The sequence below is a fragment of the Medicago sativa genome, chromosome 1 (genome assembly GCF_051527215.1).
Source record: "Medicago sativa cultivar Bolivia chromosome 1, Bolivia_mono, whole genome shotgun sequence".
Lineage (NCBI taxonomy): Eukaryota > Viridiplantae > Streptophyta > Magnoliopsida > Fabales > Fabaceae > Medicago > Medicago sativa.
In genome coordinates, this window is record NC_140749.1 from 80,557,658 (window position 1) to 80,576,007 (window position 18,350).

At 34.6% G+C, this 18,350-nt stretch overlaps 3 protein-coding genes and 1 non-coding gene across 7 annotated transcripts; 3 read left to right on the forward strand and 1 right to left on the reverse strand.

The window, feature by feature from the left end:
- On the forward strand, positions 1 to 3,450 carry LOC146957983 (uncharacterized). 3 transcript variants are annotated; one of them, XM_085739632.1, is made up of 4 exons: positions 1 to 40; positions 536 to 587; positions 2,142 to 2,941; positions 3,116 to 3,450. In XM_085739632.1, exons 3-4 carry the CDS (start codon positions 2,146 to 2,148, stop codon positions 3,202 to 3,204), a joined length of 885 nt encoding a protein of 294 aa, XP_085595758.1. In that variant the 5' UTR covers positions 1 to 40; positions 536 to 587; positions 2,142 to 2,145; the 3' UTR covers positions 3,205 to 3,450. The 3 variants fall into 3 exon arrangements, with proteins under 3 accessions (XP_085595758.1, XP_085595760.1, XP_085595759.1); XM_085739633.1 differs by having other exon boundaries at positions 14 to 84; XM_085739634.1 differs by lacking the exon at positions 536 to 587.
- Positions 3,451 to 5,566: 2,116 nt separating this feature from the next.
- LOC146957984 (glycerol-3-phosphate dehydrogenase SDP6, mitochondrial-like) lies at positions 5,567 to 11,351 on the forward strand. 2 transcript variants are annotated; one of them, XM_085739635.1, is made up of 7 exons: positions 5,567 to 5,987; positions 7,089 to 7,562; positions 7,944 to 8,275; positions 8,988 to 9,148; positions 9,307 to 9,565; positions 10,565 to 10,863; positions 10,978 to 11,351. In XM_085739635.1, coding segments are annotated over exons 1-7 (1,881 nt in total). In that variant the 5' UTR covers positions 5,567 to 5,632; the 3' UTR covers positions 10,979 to 11,351. The 2 variants fall into 2 exon arrangements, with proteins under 2 accessions (XP_085595761.1, XP_085595762.1); XM_085739636.1 differs by lacking the exon at positions 10,978 to 11,351 and having other exon boundaries at positions 10,565 to 10,864.
- A 1,094-nt stretch (positions 11,352 to 12,445) lies between these two features.
- Positions 12,446 to 17,310, forward strand: SVR1 (pseudouridine synthase family protein). Its single transcript, XM_085739637.1, has 10 exons — positions 12,446 to 13,012; positions 13,494 to 13,573; positions 14,004 to 14,104; positions 14,201 to 14,273; positions 14,454 to 14,547; positions 14,657 to 14,705; positions 14,991 to 15,141; positions 15,833 to 15,889; positions 16,569 to 16,624; positions 16,783 to 17,310. The coding sequence occupies exons 1-10, from the start codon at positions 12,523 to 12,525 to the stop codon at positions 16,856 to 16,858; spliced, it is 1,227 nt and encodes a 408-aa protein (XP_085595763.1). The 5' UTR covers positions 12,446 to 12,522; the 3' UTR covers positions 16,859 to 17,310.
- A 924-nt stretch (positions 17,311 to 18,234) lies between these two features.
- Positions 18,235 to 18,316, reverse strand: TRNAS-GCU (transfer RNA serine (anticodon GCU)). Its single transcript has one exon. It is a non-coding gene; the product is annotated as a tRNA-Ser (tRNA).
- Between the last annotated feature and the right edge of the window lie 34 nt (positions 18,317 to 18,350).

Genomic DNA, 18,350 nt, shown 5'->3' on the forward strand with positions numbered 1-18,350 from the left:
AAGGGTCATGAGTCTCTCATCTTATCTTCACTTTTTCTGAGTACGTTTTCTCCTTCTTCTTCATCGCTGAAATTCCTTGAGAGGGTATTTAAATCAATGTTCTTTCATTCTCATATCATTATTTTTCCCCCTTTATAATAATTATGTGATTTATCAAGAGGAACATGGGTTGCCTTTATTTATTTATTATTATTTTTTCTTTGTTGACTTGATTTCAAATGCTTATAATTCTTTATGCTTTATATCTGAATGTGGGTTTAAATAAATTGTTTCTGAATAGTGATACTTAATTTTGACTTTTCTACTGTCTCTACACTCTATTCATTAGCCACCAAACACTCCTTTCTTAATTTATTTTGCCTTTTCCAAGTCATTTTTGTTATTTGACGATTTCATTGAAGATACTTGTCTCTTGACTTTCACAATTGTGCACTATCTGTTTGTAACATTTTCTATTTTAGTGTATATAGTTGAAGCAGAATTATTTGCTCTTACAGACATGATATGATTTTGTTCTTCGTGGACTTTCTTGTAGGTGTTTGCTTCCTGATTTTTTAAAGGTGTTTCCCTAATTGATGTGTCTAGAGGTTAGACTGATTTCTCATCTTTTTAGCCTTAATTCCCTGTAATATTTACAAATACTATTTTTTATTTTTAAGTTAAAGCATATGTAAACGTTGTTATGAATTCTTTATACATCAATGTAAGAAAATGTGAGGCAGAGAAATGTGGGTATGGTAACTTTGAAGTTTGAAATAGTAGCTACTACTTGGTAATTCACACTTTGTGGCATAGTACATATCAATTACCATTTTTATTAACAAACATAAAATCTGTATGAATGGAAGAGAGCAAGGATAAGGGAGTAAGACTGAAACTATAATAATATGCTAAAGGAGTTTGCATATCTCTCTAGTTCCCACCATGGCACCATGATTATTTTGATTTCATCCCGGGAACCTAATGTTTTTTGAATGGAGCTACTAAGTTGGTGTGAGTGTGACTCGAAAAACTCATTTGGCTGTGTTTAAAGTCGTGGACTAGAGAATTTGAATTACCTTTTACACGTGTGTGTATTAAAAAAAGAACCCTTGTCAGCCAATGTATTTTCCTGTAAGACTTAAGAGTACTGAAAGCCAGTAGTGTACGTCATTTGTTCGGGAGTCAATGGTAAATGGATAAAAAGGAAAAGGATAATCATTGCTACTTCAGCTTGAATATTTATAACTGTGAAAATAAATATTGATAAAGTAGGATGATAGTTTCACATTAGTCTCTGGAAATCTATATCTTAGGTGATAGGTATATCCTTACTTTCATATCCTATTTGCTTTCTTTGCCAATTGGGATGATTCCCATTTTTGTAAATGGAAAGATATTTGTTCAGGGGAGTCTTCTTTTTTCAAATATTTTCCTCTGCCGTTATCATCTCTCTGAATTGTATAATGTCCTTATTTGCTGTTTCTGTTTTTCCGAAGTCCTGAATCTGTTTTGGAATTTCCAGTTCTTTTAGAACATTCATGGGTCGAGATTTATGATTTGGAATCTTTTTTTGGCTTTGTAGACTCCTTTTGGAAAAGCGAATCCTATTAGGTGTGTGGTCAATAGTTATATAAATACTCCTCTTTATGTCTAGTCAATCATTCATTTGTTCAATCTCACACATAAACGATGCGGCAGCTGTAGGCATATTTCAATCTGTGTTTTAAGTTTAAGAACTTTGATTTCAATTTTTCAGCTCAATCTCACTAGAGTGATAAAGTTCTTATGGAATTCTTTCACGTGTAGATATATGTGTGTCTGAATTAAATTTTTTGTAGTCGTTAGTCAAACTTAAGTGAAGCTTACTACGATAAGTTATCCTCCAATCACTCCACTAAAACGTGAAATCCTTATCAGTTTAAAATTCCATCATCATCATCATATATAATATGATCCATTCAATTGAATTTGTTCATCTGCTGCAATACGCGTTAGGAGTTGAATCGAGATTAACAATTGAATGTATCAATCCAATGGTTGTCTAAATTAGCCTTTTGTATCAGTAAATGTTGATTAGGCTTTTTAAAGTCTTTTGTTTTACCCTAGTCAACTTACTATGTTTCTTTCTTGGTCAGTAATGAACTGTATTTTGTCTTCAGGAAGATGCATGAATTCTCTACCGTTGATGGTTTTGTGGAGATAAGTGAATGCATGGCGGATATGATCAAATACGTGGCTAACGAACCATCTGTGGGGCTTTACTTTATCCAACAACATGCTCAAAATGCAGTGCCAAATGTCATTAAAGCTGACAAAAATATTGTCGAAAAGGTTCATGAAACAACTTTGCACACTGAAGACTTGGAGGACTCTATTACAGCCGTTCGATCAATGAAAGAATGTGGATTTTCCATAGTCAATGAGATGATAGGTGACATAAACAAATCTCTGGAAATTTTGAAAACAAAAAAACCAAAAAAAGGGCCAATCCATTCATCAACATCAACACCAAATTCTCAGACAGAAAGAACTCGTTTTTGGGGCAATCATGCTTTTTATGCTCAGGAAGGGGATGATAAAAAGAGTAACTATTTTTCAAATGTTTTAAAGTCGGCGAAACAGAAGGTTAACAGTTTCAAGTGGCAACAGCCTGATGGTAAAGGATCAGTAGATTCCAACGAAGAGAAGCTACGATATCCTGATTTGCCACGGTCAATCACATCAGATGGCAGAACTTCATCATTACAGGGAACCGAACCTGATGATTTGCCTATATCGAGTCAGGTTGAAGACGAGTCTCAACACGAACAGACCAATGAAAGTGATATCAGCATTAAGTTGTTGTCATTGTCAGAAAGGTTTGATGACTTTAAAGCTAATAAAGAAGCTAAACTAGAGGAGTGGCTTGAAGGAACTAGCAACCGTGATGATTATTGCGACACGGATGAAGAAGAAAGAGGTTAGTTTGGTTACACTTGACGAAAACTTCAGCGTACACATTCATCAAATGATCTGCTAGTGCTATGCTGTAATACATTCTTTGAACAAACATGATACGCTATTGGATTAATCAATGTATCGCACTGCATTCTTTTTTCGTGAAACTTCAATGTTGATTTCCTTATGTCAACAGGTAAGAAGCTTCTCGAGAACGAGGAGAAGATAAATACTGGAAACAGTGGATTCGAAGGTGAAGTACTATTGCATGCAGTTCAGCCCTGAACCACCAAGATAAGCCTGGTTGTAACATGTTACTCAATTTCAAAGGATTATTACATTTTAGTCCTTAGCGTTTTGGGGAGATTCGAGTCTTGTAAATTGTAATAGCAAAATTGACCCTGTTATATGATATTGTTGTTGAAATGTTCAGGGGTCCCTCCTTGTTTTAGTCATTGATAGACACCACAGTTGCAACAGAAGTGACCCGATAATATGATTTGCAAAGTGATTTATTTCTGTTTGTGTTTCCTTTTCATGTTTTGGTGGCCACATGTGACATTTATGGTGCACTAGTTTTAAAGTGGTGCATTCACAGACATCCAAAATATCAGACTTTATTATTAATACTCTTATTTGTCCAGGCACTTGATATTATCTTTAACTTTGAGTCTAGTCTAAGTTCACACAAGTGATGTTCACAGTGCATTAGTTTTTAAGTGATGTGCACAACATACACACACATATGTTAATTGTTATGTGAATTAATTAATTTTTACTTTTTGAAAAGTCAATAATTTATTGATAAAGGGATGCAGGAGGAATTGTTTTTGGTTGTTGAAAAAGTGTTTCTAGGTTTGTCAGTTCAATGCATTTCCTTCCCGTGTGTGAAATAGTTATTTTTTTGGCAATATATCACGGATAATGTACTTTTTAATTGAAGGCTCAGCTGGATATTCATCATTTTTTTTTTAGAAATGATATTGTCAACGTAGAAGATTACATTACATTGGAGTAAGTTGGTTCGACGACGAAGTGGTATGAAAGACGGGGAATGGAAGGAATACGAGTTTTTGGAAAGTCCTGAGGAGGGAACACCTTTGTATTTGAAATATCTGAGACTTTTTGCAATATCGAACCAAAAGGAGGCAACAGTGGAGGAGGTGAAGGGGATTGCATAAGTGAATAGTAAATTGGAATTTATAAGGCGGCAGAATTTATTTGTTTGGGAGGGTAACCTTCTTAAAAAAATTATTGGAAGATTTGGAGGGTCATAGGTGGTCTCACGAGGAGGATGGTTGCATTTGGAGGGCCGAGGAGGGAGGAGTTTTTACGGTGAACTCAACCTATAGGAAGTTAGAAAGGTTGTTGGTTTTGAAGGGAGATAGGAGCGCAATGGAGGAACATGTTTTTGGCCATGTGTGGAAAAGCCCGACACCTTTAAAAGTGATAGCTTTTTCGTGAAAACTTCTTCTCAATCGGATTCCCACTAGATTTCGTTTTGCTAGGTGAAGCATTTTACCTATGGATGCTTCAACTGAGTGTGTGTTGTGTAATAGACTTGAAGAATCTTTGTTGCATTTGTTCTTCATTGTGAGGTGGTTAAAATGGTCTAGGCGCGGGTCATGGAGTGGTTGGGGTGTTCTTTCATCACCCCTCCAAACTTATTTGTTCATTGCGAGTGTTGGAGCCGAGAAGGAAGGAAAAAGGAGACGAGAAACGGGTTATGAATAATTTGGGTAATTTGAGGATATAATGGAAGAGATTAAGGTGACATTGTGACGTAGGGTTTGAACATTTTAAAAATCCTAATGTGCTTATACTATGAATAGTGTTGAAACCCGAAAGGTGGATCAAATTGACGAAATAGCTACAATGGAGGGATTAAAATTGTAATTAAGCTTTTTTAACCTCTCCATACCATCAAAATCAAGAAAAATCAAAGTACCATAATCTCGTTTCATATAAAAAAAAAGTATCATAATCTCTCAATAAAGTAATGAAAAATAGTCTACAAGTTTTAATTCAGTTGATAAAAATATGAAAATTATTAGGTCGAATGTCTTAAGTGTGTGTTAATTTCAGATTGCTATACCGTTTATTAAGAAAAATGAAAAAAAGCTAATTTTTTGTTCCGATTGTTATATCCTTTGGACAAACTTTCCCTAAAAGTTTTAACACTGTTGCATGTTCAATAGTAAATTCGATTATGAACTTTGATTAAACTAAAAGAGACTTTGCGCCCTCTCGTTATTGACTTTAATATGAATTTTTAACTATGCTTGTTACTTAAAAAAAAAAATGAAAGAGAAATAAAGAAGCTTGATTAAACATGAGTTTTTGACTTTCTCAACAATTTGAAGGTTAAAAAATGAACATTGACCTATTTAAAAGTAGAAAACACAAAAAACAACTGTCCTTAAAGTGTGTGACACTTGTCTTAACTCCTACACTTTAGTTCTTGTCTTTTGACCCTACAAAATGTATTAACACTCACACGTCACACAAACACACCCGATGTTGAACACATGAATACGAATATCCTCTCTTTCTCTTTCACTTTCAACTTTTCAACACACTCGTGATTTCACCGCTCCACAATTTCATAATCTTAAATAACCGTTTTCTCATTCACTTTTAATTTAACATTAACAAATCACCGTTCCGTCACCGCGCTTATTCCAAACGCGCTTTTCCGTTCTCTCATACCGCCATGACGAGAATGAAAAAATTCAGCCTCGCCGCTGGTGCGGTAATCGCCACCACATACGGCGGCGCTTTGATCCTTCAAAATCCTTCAATCTCCTCCAGCGACTCCGGTTCCCTTCAAGCTCTTCGGCAGAAGCTACACTCTCCGGACGCCGTCGTTCCGTCGAGGGAAACGCAACAGTCGGTGTTGATAGCTGCTAGTAAGACGAATCCTCTTGATGTTCTTGTCATTGGCGGTGGTGCCACTGGTGCCGGTGCCGCGCTTGATGCCGTGACACGTGGACTCAAGGTTGGGCTTGTTGAACGGGAGGATTTCGCTTCCGGAACTTCGTCGCGATCCACGAAGCTTCTTCATGGAGGTACGTAACGTGCGCAAGTTTGGTTGCAAATTTACAATATAATTATAATGAATGAATGAATGAATGAATGAATCATGCGTTTTTAGATAATGGATTTTCATTTGTTTTTAATTTGACAAATAGTTTTAACTTGTGATTGTGACTTATGATGAAGTCTGCAATTTAAAATATTCAATTGTATATAATAATATAATTTCTGCTTAATAGATCAACATGTTCTTTTTTTAATCTATTTTATGAATCTAAATTTATGTGTATGAGTGTGCAGTGCAACACTTGTGAATATATAAATATCTGTAACCGAATAAAACCAACTACATTGTCATGTAGTACCGTCACTTCTGATCGAATACCTATTAGGACTAGTGTCAGTGTCTACATGTCAGTTTCCGACAGAGATACGTGCACTGACAGACACGACACTGACACTTGTGATCACATTGAATTATGCATTTTTTCAAATTATCATCAATGTCGATCCGTTGGTGTCCATTTCGTGTCCTATACATGTCTGTGTCCGTGCTTCATATTATTGTCTGTTTTGGGATCTTGTGCCTAGTAATATTGTGTTTTGCCGACTGATGTTTTGAAAACGAATTTTTCAAAGCAAACGATACAAATTGCACAATGTGGTGTGGAAATATGCAAATGTAGAAGCACGAACTTGTGTTTGAACTGAGTATTTTCCAGATCGGACATTGCTTCTGATTCAACTCTTTGCTTTAGGTAAATCAGGCATGAGCCTGCATCTAATAGCTTAGCTTTTCTAGGAGACTTGATTTTTGACATGGTATTAGAGATTCTATGACCAAGTAGGCTCCCATTCTTCTAAGTAGATTTGAATTTCAGAACGTGGAGAAATTGACATATATGCTTTGCTCAGGCTTTTAGTCAAAAGAGCTTTTGTGCGAGGAAACATGTTATATATAAAACCATTCATGAACTCTACACCTAATAGTTTAAGCTTTTATGAAGGTTGATGACTAGAATTTTTATTATTTTACCTCTGGTTTTCAACTGAACCCTGTTTGAAATGAATTATGAATAATTGATCCCTTGTTTCCCATTTCTAATATCAGTCTTGTTTTTGTGAACTGTTAGGAGTTCGTTACTTGGAGAAAGCCGTCTTTAATCTTGACTTTGGACAATACAAGTTAGTACTTCATGCACTTGATGAGCGTAAACGGGTTATTGAAAATGCACCACACCTATGCCATGCATTGCCGTGCATGACACCATGTTTTAGCTGGTTTGAAGTAGTGTACTACTGGGCGGGCTTGAAAATGTACGATTTGGTCGCAGGAAGACAACTGCTGCACTTATCAAGATATTATTCTACAAAAGAATCTGTTGACCTCTTCCCCACTCTATTAAGGGAGGGAAAGGATAGAAGCCTAAGGGGCACAGTTGTTTATTATGACGGGCAGATGAATGATTCACGTCTTAATGTTGGAGTGGCTTGCACTGCTGCTTTAGCTGGCGCGGCAGTGCTTAACCATGCGGAAGTGGTATCCTTACTGAAGGATGATGCTGAAGAACGAATAATTGGCGCACGAGTTCGAGATAATTTAACTGGTAAGTTTTCTTTTAATTTCTAATTGTTACCACACCCTCATCCCATAAGAGAATAAACCTCTGCAGCCGGAGTAGAACAGTTGGTCATGTTGTAAAATAAATGTGAAACACCAGTGTTTGGTTTTGTGGATACTTCAAAATAGTTTTTCTATACAAGGTTGTTAGTTTTATCGATAGGGTTTTTTCACTTACTAAGCAATTGACCAATGTCATCTAACAAAAGGTATACTATAGTTAATATGAACTGAAAGATGGATAACTTTCCCGTCAGTGTGGGATGCATGATAAAATAAATGCAGCTTCTTTTAAGAATAAAAAGTAAAATTTAATTAATTTACCTTGATAATTAATTACGTTTGCTTGCTATTTTATGTAATGCAGGCGAAGAGTTTGATACATATGCAAAAGTGATTGTGAATGCAAGCGGGCCATTTTGTGACGCTGTAAGGAAAATGGTCGATAAAAATGCAAAAGAAATGATTGCTCCTAGCAGTGGTGTACATATTACACTTCCTGATTACTATTCTCCTGAGGGAATGGGCTTAATTGTTCCTAAAACTAAGGATGGACGTGTTGTTTTCATGCTTCCATGGATGGGACGAACCATTGCTGGAACTACAGATTCTAGTACTAGCATTACATATCTTCCAGAACCGCATGAAGATGAAATACAATTTATTTTGGATGCAATATCTGATTACCTTAATGTTAAGGTACGTTGTACCCGCCGGTATAGATAATTTTTTTTAACTCATTATGTGTTCTTACTTTCTGAAGAGTTGGTATGGATAAAACACAACGATGTTGTTTAATTCATGCAGCTAACCCACCTAGTACGAAAGGCTGTAGTTTTATTTTTATTTTTTATTTTTATGTTTTTTTACTCTTATTTCTGATGTTTAGATTAATAACTACAAGTTCTCTGAGATATTACTTATTTGTAAGTATGTTAGATTGTCCTTTTGATTCTTGATTAAATGCAAGCCAACTGATGCTGCTGAGCTGCCAATCAATCTAGATGTCATTTTAAATATACCCCCTCTGTTCCTAAGTATAAGACCTTCATGGGTTTTTTCTTTGTTCCTTTTTAAAAGACCCCATCTTTGAATTTTCAACTACTTTAATTATTTATTAACTAGCATACCCCTAATTAATTTACATCTTTTTCTGCAATCTGTAATAAATACTCTAATATAAACATCAACTAATTCTTTATCTTGAATTATGAACTTGTAAAAACAATACCAATTATTAACAAATTTAATACACCAACCAACTTCCTTAATTCCCGTGATTTACTCAAGGGGAGATCCTATATTTAGGGACGGAGCTAGCATATATATATGTGTGTGTGTGTGTGTGTTTTGCATTTTCGGTCTTACACTGTTTGCTAACAGGGAATAAATAACGATGGAAATTTTTTAGGTTCGCCGCGTTGACGTTCTTTCTGCTTGGAGTGGCATTCGCCCATTAGCAGTGGATCCAACAGCAAAAAGTACTGAGAGTATCTCAAGGGATCATGTTGTCTGTGAGGATTACCCTGGTTTGGTCACCATCACCGGCGGCAAGTGGACTACCTATCGTAGGTAATTTAACAGCAGCTTGTTGAAGTTTGTTTAGATGTGGTTTCACTGACTAGGCATGATATGTCATTGTGTTGGGAATCTATTTACTCTAGTTTATATTTACATCACACAAAAGTTTCTATGCACATTAATATTGTTATGATCTCTATGTGTTTCAGCATGGCAGAAGATGCTGTTGATGCAGCTATAAAGTCTGGAAAGCTGACCCCCGTCAATGGATGCGTGACCAACAATCTCTGCATTGTTGGTGGTGAAGGGTGGGAGCCTTCTTCTTTTACAGTTCTTGCTCAACAGTATAAGCGCATGAAAAGTACATATAGTGGTAAAGTTGTTCCTGGGGTAATGGACTCTGCTGCTGCAAGGCATTTGTCTCATGCATATGGAACATTGGCTGAGCGCGTGGCTGCCATTGCTCAGGTTTGCTTTTATTGCTTTCTATTTCTTATTGTTATTTTCATTAAGCAACAAAACATTTACATATGTATCTTACATAAAATGGACCGGGTGATTTTGTACCATCTTCGATTTGGAGTTATGTTTACAACTTTTCAGTTACTGCTTGGGATTCTCACACTTAAAGAAGAACACAGTGCTCTGCTTTGTGTTTTTCTTTCCATTTCTTATATTTAATGATGATGTACCTTTATCCTTGTGTCGCTATAATTTTGGTTTAAAATAGTTCAACGGCTTTCTATTTTAGTTGAACTTGTTTGCATTGTTTTAGAATTTCAAAGTCGGTAAAACCAGAATTTGCCTAAATGACACCATTAGTACCATGGTCAAAATTGAAAACACTTTTGCATGCAATTTGGATACAAATGATGATGCATCAGGTGAAAATTGAGGTAGTACCTATCATGGAAAAGATGATAGAATTTTGCCTTAGGTGATTTGGGCATGTGTTGAAAAGAGCTTAAAAAGCCTTGGTGAGGAGGTTGCATCAGATGAAGAGTAGTCTGATAATTTAAGGTTGAGGGAAACTAAAAAAATCGTATGTTGAACCATCAAAATTGATTTAGATTTAAACTGTTAATCATTAGGCATGATCTTTTTAAAGAATAACCAATCCCACGCAATTGGAAAAAAAAAAAAAAAACTCTGCTGTTATTGTTGTAAGGTGTATCATTTTGCCAAGTCACAAGACTTCATATTACAGTCTGGTGACGGGTTGATGTGGTTTTCTAGATCATGCAAAAGATCTTGTAAACCATAGTAAGGCCGTTCATTTCAATTCTCTTGCGTTTTTATCTTTTCTTTGGGAGCAGTGGTGTTGATATTACATCATCCTCTTTTGAGGTATTTTTGTAGTATTATTTATGATAATAATAATAATAATGTTTATCAGCTTCATGGGTGTTATAGAAGTTTAGTCAGCTTCTTCGTTTCAGAAAATTGACTCTATATTTTGTATTTCAGAATGAAAATTTGGGCAAGCGACTTGCCCACGGTTACCCATATCTGGAGGCAGAGGTAGCCTACTGTGCTCGTAATGAATACTGTGAATCTGCTATCGATTTCATTGCAAGGAGGACTCGTCTTGCTTTCCTTGAAACTGATGCAGCAAGAAGGGCATTGCCTCGTGTGATCGAAATATTGGCAAATGAGCACAAATGGGACAAATCAAGGCAGAAGGAAGAGCTGCAGAAGGCTACAGATTTTTTGAAGACTTTTAAATCCTCAAAAAATGCCCAATTTCATGATGGGAAGCACAGTTAGTAAGTGCAAAAAACGACACATATCTGCTAACGATATTTTGATGATGGCGGCCTTCAGTCACATACCATACACTTTGATAGAGTGTTATCTAATTTTTGTGTAATTTTTCTCAGGTTGAGGACTTTGATGAATGTGAAGAAAGTTTTCACTTGACAAACATTTTGGTATTCATTTCTGCTGATCAATGCTCGCCATAGAAAGTGGCTAAACACATTTAAAATCAAACTTCTACACGAATTTGTCTCAAATTTGCCTGCAAAAATAATGCTTGCAAGTTGGATAGATTTTTTTGCACAGTTACCTGCCAAAATAATTTTCTTGGGATTGATTAGACTCTCTACGTCGCCAAAGTTGTCCATGAGATAAGGACTTCAGGGTTATGTTTTTGGTTTGACTCTGATCTGTACATTTTGTTGTCCTTTTCTCCATAATATTTGATGCTTATTAACATTGAAAATTTACTTAAGCGAAGAAGTGCTTCATGATACGTTTATATGGATCGAGATTATCTGCATGTTAAGCTGTGTTACATTACATACAATAGAAAAAGATACTAGGTTCTTTTATTATGGTAAGGAAACAGGATTTTGGATGGCTAAACAACTTATTTGCATAAACGCTTATCATTGTAAGTGCTTATGTATAAGCTTGCATAAACTATTTTTATAACAAGACAAAAATAGTATTAAATTGTTTTTGTATATTCTGTAAGTTGTTTTATATTGGAGAGAGTATAAAATAAGTTGAAAAAAGCTTATGAAAATTGTTATTTTCATAAATTCTTTCAAGTCTTACAAAACTTATGTCAATAATTAAACTGAAATAAGTTAATCTTTTTTTTTTTTTTTTTTTTTTTTACGAACTAAGAGTGAGCAAGACATCATGGAGAAACTTAGACATCCCAATTAGGTCTGGCACTCACTCATATATTATTAAAAAAAGAGGAATATCTGTACGAGAGAGGGGGACCAAACCAAAACCCTCAAAAAACAACGGAGAAACAAAAGATGAAAATCAAACAAAATTATGGAAAATGATAATTTGGCATGCCATATCTGTCCCTAAAAAGATCTTTTCTAATAAACAAACAATATACGTAAAAAATATCATCATGCTTATTACGAAAAACATGTTAGTTTCTTTAGTCGTATACAATAATAACATTCATATAAACTATGAAACTTTATAATGCGTTCACTCTTCACTGTCTTTTACTAGTAATATTCTTTACTAGTTGTCGTATAAATAGTAATAACAATATAATCACAATTGAAATGTAGTACTATTCATTCGCGCAATTCCATTTGGCTATTTTACATTTTTTTAATAAGATAAACTAATCTACCAAAATTGTTGACTATCTTTACATTATGATTTATGATAAATAAATAAATAAAAAATATTAGTAGTGTTTAATGATCAATTACTAAACGATAATATTTTTCTATGTTGAATAAGTGGCGTAAGTATAACTCAATTGAGAGCTATCAAAAATGTAGTATTACTTCCTAAAAAAAAAAAAAGATAGTATTACTGAGAGGGAACCCATACATACTATTCTCCGGGTATGCAAAGCCAACGGGATAAGATAGAAACGAACTAGAGCAGCTACAAATACATTTCCCAGTTTTAATTCCCTGCAGCAATTCGAAGAAGAAATGGGTTCAGCGGCAACAATGGCAATGACAGCACTCTATTTTACCACCATCAAATCAACCAAACTTACTTCTACCTTCCGCACTCTCCCCCGCTTCACTTGTTCCTCCTCTTCCAAATTCAACATCTCTTTCTCTCCGTCTAATCCCAAACCTAAGCCCGCTCCTCAGCCCAAAACCCAAACCCCCGACAATGACGATGACGAAGGTCCTCTGATGATTCCGTGGATTGTTCGCGGCGAAGATGGCAACTTCAAGCTTCTATCAGAGCCTCCTCCCAGTTTTCTCAAAGAAATGGCTAATGCTCAAACCGGTACCAAAAAATCAGAGAAGGACCAACTTACCAAAAACAAGAAAAAGAGTGAAAAGGAAACCAAGATTCGTGCGGTGACAGCGCCGCCACAGTATTCTAAAGCGGCTAGGAGATTCTATAATGAAAATATTAAGGAGGACTCCGGTACTCGTCTCAGTAAGGTTCTCGCCGCATCCGGAGGTGATATTTCGTTACCATTTACTTTCAATTTCTATCCAGTTTTATTAAAAGCGTGTTCGGTGTTTGACTCCGTCACCACACTGGCTATTCTGATTACATTCAATTATGTCATTTTCTGTGTCAATATCGTGTATGCTGTCTGCGTGTGCTTCATAACTTCTAAATCATTTTGTAAAGTGTAAAGTTGTAAACTTTTCAAAATTGTTTAATAATATTAGGATTATATCAGAATTTAATGCTTTTATACAAAACAGAAATAACAGTCCCAGTGAGCTTAGCTCAATTGGTAAGAACAATGCATAATATATGCAAGGTCTGGGGTTCCAAAAAAAAAAATAACAGAAATAACAATGTAATCAAATTTGTTTAGCTTGAAAAGTAGAGAGGCTTAGTTATTTGAATCAACAAATACACCTGATGATCCAAAGTACTGGACTAAATGTGTGTAACTAAACGTCTAATTATGCTCTTCTGCTTTCAGTTGCATCAAGGAGAAGCTGCGAAGAGCTAATTTTTAAAGGCAAGGTTACTGTTAACGGTTCTGTCTGTAATACACCTCAGGTTTGTTCCCTGCCATTATGAAATTTCTCCAAATTAGGTTTTTTAGCAGCATAGTGTTAGTGTAACATACCATGACTTCATGGATTAGAGCTTTTATGTCCATTTTATCTAACCCGTTAGATATTAATTAGAATTGGTTAAGATTGTTTAAGGTAGTATACTAATTAGTTATGATAGTTAGAAGTTGGTTATATTAGTTATACATTAGGATCACTATATAAGGTGCATCCTACGTCATCATATCAACTTGTTCATTCAATCATAGCTAACTAGAATACTACCTTAAACAATATTGACTACTAATTTTAATTAATATCTAACTATATCTAACATTGCTTTTAAAAAAGCTATATGATTTTGTTTTTCAGTTTTTCTTCTTCTAGAAACTAATGTTTTTGGCTTATGAGAAAAACACTTTTGTGGTGTGTAGACTAAAGTGGATCCCTCAAAGGATAATATCTATGTCAATGGAAGCCGCCTTCCCAAGAGGCAGCCTCACAAAGTTTATCTTGCCTTGAACAAACCAAAAGGGTATGTAAAATGATATGATATCCTATGCAAATGAATTCAAAAGGGTATGTAATATGATATCCTATCCTGATAAGTGATGCAATTACATTTTCACAGGTACATATGCTCATCTGGGGAAAAGGAGTCTAAATCTGTTATAAGTCTATTTGATGATTTTTTGAGCAGTTGGGTATGTGTCACTTTGAGCTTTATTAATATTTTATTAAAGATAGTGTTTTTTATTTTTTCTTTTACTTGGTAGAAATCTTTTGAGATGATGTACAATTTTCTGTCTTTTTAGGATGTAGTTTTATATTTCTCCATTTATAATAATGTTCTCTCCATCACCTGAAAACAATTTTATTTCCAGGATAAAAAGCATCCAGGAGTACCCCCACCAAGACTATTTACTGTAGGGCGCCTTGATGTTGCAACTACTGGGTTACTTATTGTGACTAATGATGGTATGTGGTTTCTTGTGAAAGCAATTTTATCTCTGTTGAGTGAATAGTGGTTCTGTTAATTGAAATAACATTTTTATCTAATACTTTATCCAATGGTTCTTGTTCGCAGGAGATTTTGCTCAAAAACTTTCACATCCGTCATCTAATTTTTCAAAAGAGTGAGTTATTTAGTTTGATTTGTGTATTTTTTTCCTGAACTTTTTCATTAGTTTGGATTTGTATCGCATGTATAGGAACAGAAAGAATACCTCTCACAAGATTTTTGCTAGGACTTTATAAAGGCTTTCTAATTTGATATTTTTTATGTAACTTACATTATTACGTTTTATGCATGGCTTATATTATTTTTCATTTTTGGTCCGTGTTATTATTTCTAAGATAAATAAAGTTCTCCACTCCTGTGATTTCTCTCATTTTCTAAAACATTAAGTTTATTTGATCAGATACATTGCAACAGTTAATGGACTAGTTCATAAGAGGCACTTAACAGCCATAAGTGAGGGAACAACAATTGAGGGTGTCCACTGTGTACCTGATAGTGTGGAGTTACTTCCACGTATGCCGGATACACAAAGATCTCGACTTCGTATTGTGGTAAATATATCTATTTTTGATCTACTATATCAACTATGCTACCCAACACTGGTTGTGAATTTTTAATCATCACATTAGCTGATTATGACATGATATCTTGAACTATAGTTTCTTGATGCATAACGTTAATGAAGTTGTCTTTTAATCCATACTTAGTGTTTTAGGAATATGGTATACCGTAAGCATGAAGTTATTGACTATGTTTCATGTGACACTACTTTGGATCAATTCTAGTATATGCTGCCACATGTATGTAGATATCTTGATTTTCTTTGACTGCAGTCATAGGTTGAAATGTTGTAATAGTTATATGATTTTTAATATTTTAATTTTCCACCTCTTATTTAAACTTCAAAGCAAAGGAACTCCCAAGTGAATGTTCAATTTTTTTTTTCTTTTTTCTGAATGCCCCATTTTGTTCTAGAACTCTTGATGTTCAACACTAAAGATATAGCCTTTTTAAAAAAAACTCTGACCGTTAACGTGAAAATGGGCATGTCGTATGGTAAAATTGGTTCACATTTAAGCAATAAATAATACAGGCCATTGACATCCTCGTATCTGAATTATCAAGATGGCTTCTTTTTAGTCGGTTAAATATGCTTGTTAGAGCATACGAATTGTTAGATGATGAAAAAACAGTTGAACTTAGTTGACAAATGCTTGCTTGATTTAATTTGGATTCTCATAGGTTCATGATGGAAGGAAGCATGAAGTTCGTGAACTTGTTAAAAGTGCTGGACTTGAGGTAACCTTTAATACATATACTTCGTTAAATGGCCCTCAAAATGCCCAAAGTTCAAATGCTTGAGCATGTGTAAAATGTGAATGATTAAAACTGTGAAAATCCCCAAAGTTCTCATACTAGACAATATTTCCGTGTTTCACATTTCTTAGGAGTTTATTTGATTGTGCTAATTGCTATTTTTCTCACATCATATATTAACAAAACTGTTAGATCCATAATATAATACTCTCCATGTTGTTTGACATTGTCTATATTTTATGGTGTTGAATAAATTCTTGTTAGCAGCCTTGCTTTATGTAAAATACATCAGAAAAATCAAGCTTAAAGATTTTTGGTGTGGCATATAGGAAGCCCTAAGTGGGCGCATTAGAGAGTTAGAAAGGGGAAATTTGACATGATGTGATGGCAACATATAATAAAGGGGATTAAGATTTAAGAGTGAGGTATCTTATCATTGGATTCGGGGGCTTTTGGCATTAGGAGGTGCAAACCCTCTGTGATACTGTAATCCACAAATTCTCTTATTTTTCTTGTAATAAGATACTTGTGTTCCTTGTATGATGTCTATAGATCTATAGATCAATAACATGCTAAATGAGTAAATGCTTTTATCTCCTCCCCAAGATAAATGAGTGACTATACATACATTAATTTGTCGAGATTCTGTTTCATGTTTCAGATTCATTCACTAAAGCGAGTTCGCATCGGTGGTTTTAGACTTCCACCAGACCTTGGGTAAATTTTGTGCTTTTAATTGTCCTTACTCCTTAGTTCTCAAGGGAGTCTTTTCAGTAGTAACAGCGATATTCAAATAGAATTCCAACAATAATATTTCAATTTTTTTTTGGTACAAATGGATTAACAAGTTTTCATTTGTTGTACTTTTATTTCAGGCTAGGGAAGTACATTGAGCTAAATCCGACAAATCTAAAAGCATTGGGAGGAAGAGTTAACAAAGCTAATTCTTAATTTGTTGGAGTTGTGAATCATCCTCGTGCTTATTCATATTTGGACAATCTAAAGCTATCATCAATGAGTTGGCCAATGCCTTTTTGATTTGAGCTATTGGATTCTGATGCACGGGGCATTACTTGGGAAATATTTTGAATAGCCACAGACTTTCTAGAGCGTTTGACATCATGCCACACAGAGGCTCTCGCAATCAATCATGAAACATAGCTACATATTTTAGAAGAATTGGGTAAAAAAATTAAACTAGATAGGAAGCGGATGAGCTTTTCATATGATCATGCATGAGGTTGGGATATTGGTGGTAGCTTTATGAAATGTATGTATTGTAATTTGTAAATGGTGATAATGTGCCTGAATAACCTAATGATGTTAGTTTAGGCAACTTATAGCATACAAGTGATGTACCTTACATATTTATGAATAAAATTGCAGCAATGAGCATCCTACCATTATCACTCTACCGAAGCCAATGATTCCGTATACTTCCTCAACCGTTCCTCCAACATTGCCTATGCTAGGCATCCACCCACGTCAAGTAGTGCGCGTGAGCTGATTTCAAACCCAGAAAGTTCATCTCTGTTTTGTCCAGGAAATTTGGCTCGACTATTAGTCTCTTTCTTTCATGCCCATACCAAACTGTCCAACTTTTCTTCCCCTTGATAGCATGAAAAAAAAGGAAGTAATTCTACTCGGGAATTCCTCACCGTTATTATATTTGGGTCTACACATCCCTTTATTTGGATCTAATAAAGGGATTCTTTGTATTAAGAGAATTGAAAAAAAGGAAGTAATTCTACTGGGGAATTCCTCAGTTATTATATTTGGGTCTACACATCCCTTTATTTGGATCCAATAAAGGGATTCTTTGTATTAAGAGAATTATAAAGGTTATATAATAGCTTAAAAGTATTTAAGAGTGAGCTTCCAAATTCTTTCAAATTTGTTGATTGAAGAGACATTTAAATTCGTTGATTCACACGTGGAATCTAGAGCTTCTAAATTTTTCTCAATTTGTTGATTTTCATTGACATTAAAATTGAAAAAAAATCATTGAGCGTTATCGAAATATGAAAAACATAAAGAACAATTATGATGCATATTGATTTGATTCTTTTAAAAATAAAATGTAAAATAATATTTAAATGTATACATATTTTAATTTTGTGAAATTATATATATTGCCTACGGTGATTATTTTTATACTCAGTGGAGAACAATAATAATATATATGCTGCCCAAAAAGTTTTTTGGGTGAAGATTTTATACTCTCAGTATAAAATTAATAAATTCCTTCCGCACGAAATTGGGTAAAAGAAAAAAATAAAGACTCTCCCCGAAATTATAAATAGTTTTCGCAAAAAATAAAATAATTACGTCGCCTGAGAGATTCGAACTCTCGCGGGGAAACCCCATGTACTTAGCAGGCACACGCCTTAACCACTCGGCCAAAGCGACGTTTTTGTTTAGTTATTTGTTTTAGTATTATATA

Excerpts from the sequence above, each read along its gene's own strand:
- LOC146957983 (XM_085739632.1), top strand. The coding sequence starts at position 2,146 with ATGCATGAATTCTCTACCGTTGATGGTTTTGTGGAGATAAGTGAATGC. Across the intron at positions 2,942-3,115 it reads CACGGATGAAGAAGAAAGAG|GTAAGAAGCTTCTCGAGAAC; the intron begins GTTAGTTTGGTT and ends TTATGTCAACAG.
- SVR1 (XM_085739637.1), top strand. The coding sequence starts at position 12,523 with ATGGGTTCAGCGGCAACAATGGCAATGACAGCACTCTATTTTACCACC. Across the intron at positions 15,142-15,832 it reads GATCTCGACTTCGTATTGTG|GTTCATGATGGAAGGAAGCA; the intron begins GTAAATATATCT and ends GGATTCTCATAG. Across the intron at positions 16,625-16,782 it reads AGACTTCCACCAGACCTTGG|GCTAGGGAAGTACATTGAGC; the intron begins GTAAATTTTGTG and ends CTTTTATTTCAG.
- LOC146957984 (XM_085739635.1), top strand. The coding sequence starts at position 5,633 with ATGACGAGAATGAAAAAATTCAGCCTCGCCGCTGGTGCGGTAATCGCC. Across the intron at positions 5,988-7,088 it reads CACGAAGCTTCTTCATGGAG|GAGTTCGTTACTTGGAGAAA; the intron begins GTACGTAACGTG and ends GTGAACTGTTAG. Across the intron at positions 7,563-7,943 it reads AGTTCGAGATAATTTAACTG|GCGAAGAGTTTGATACATAT; the intron begins GTAAGTTTTCTT and ends TATGTAATGCAG.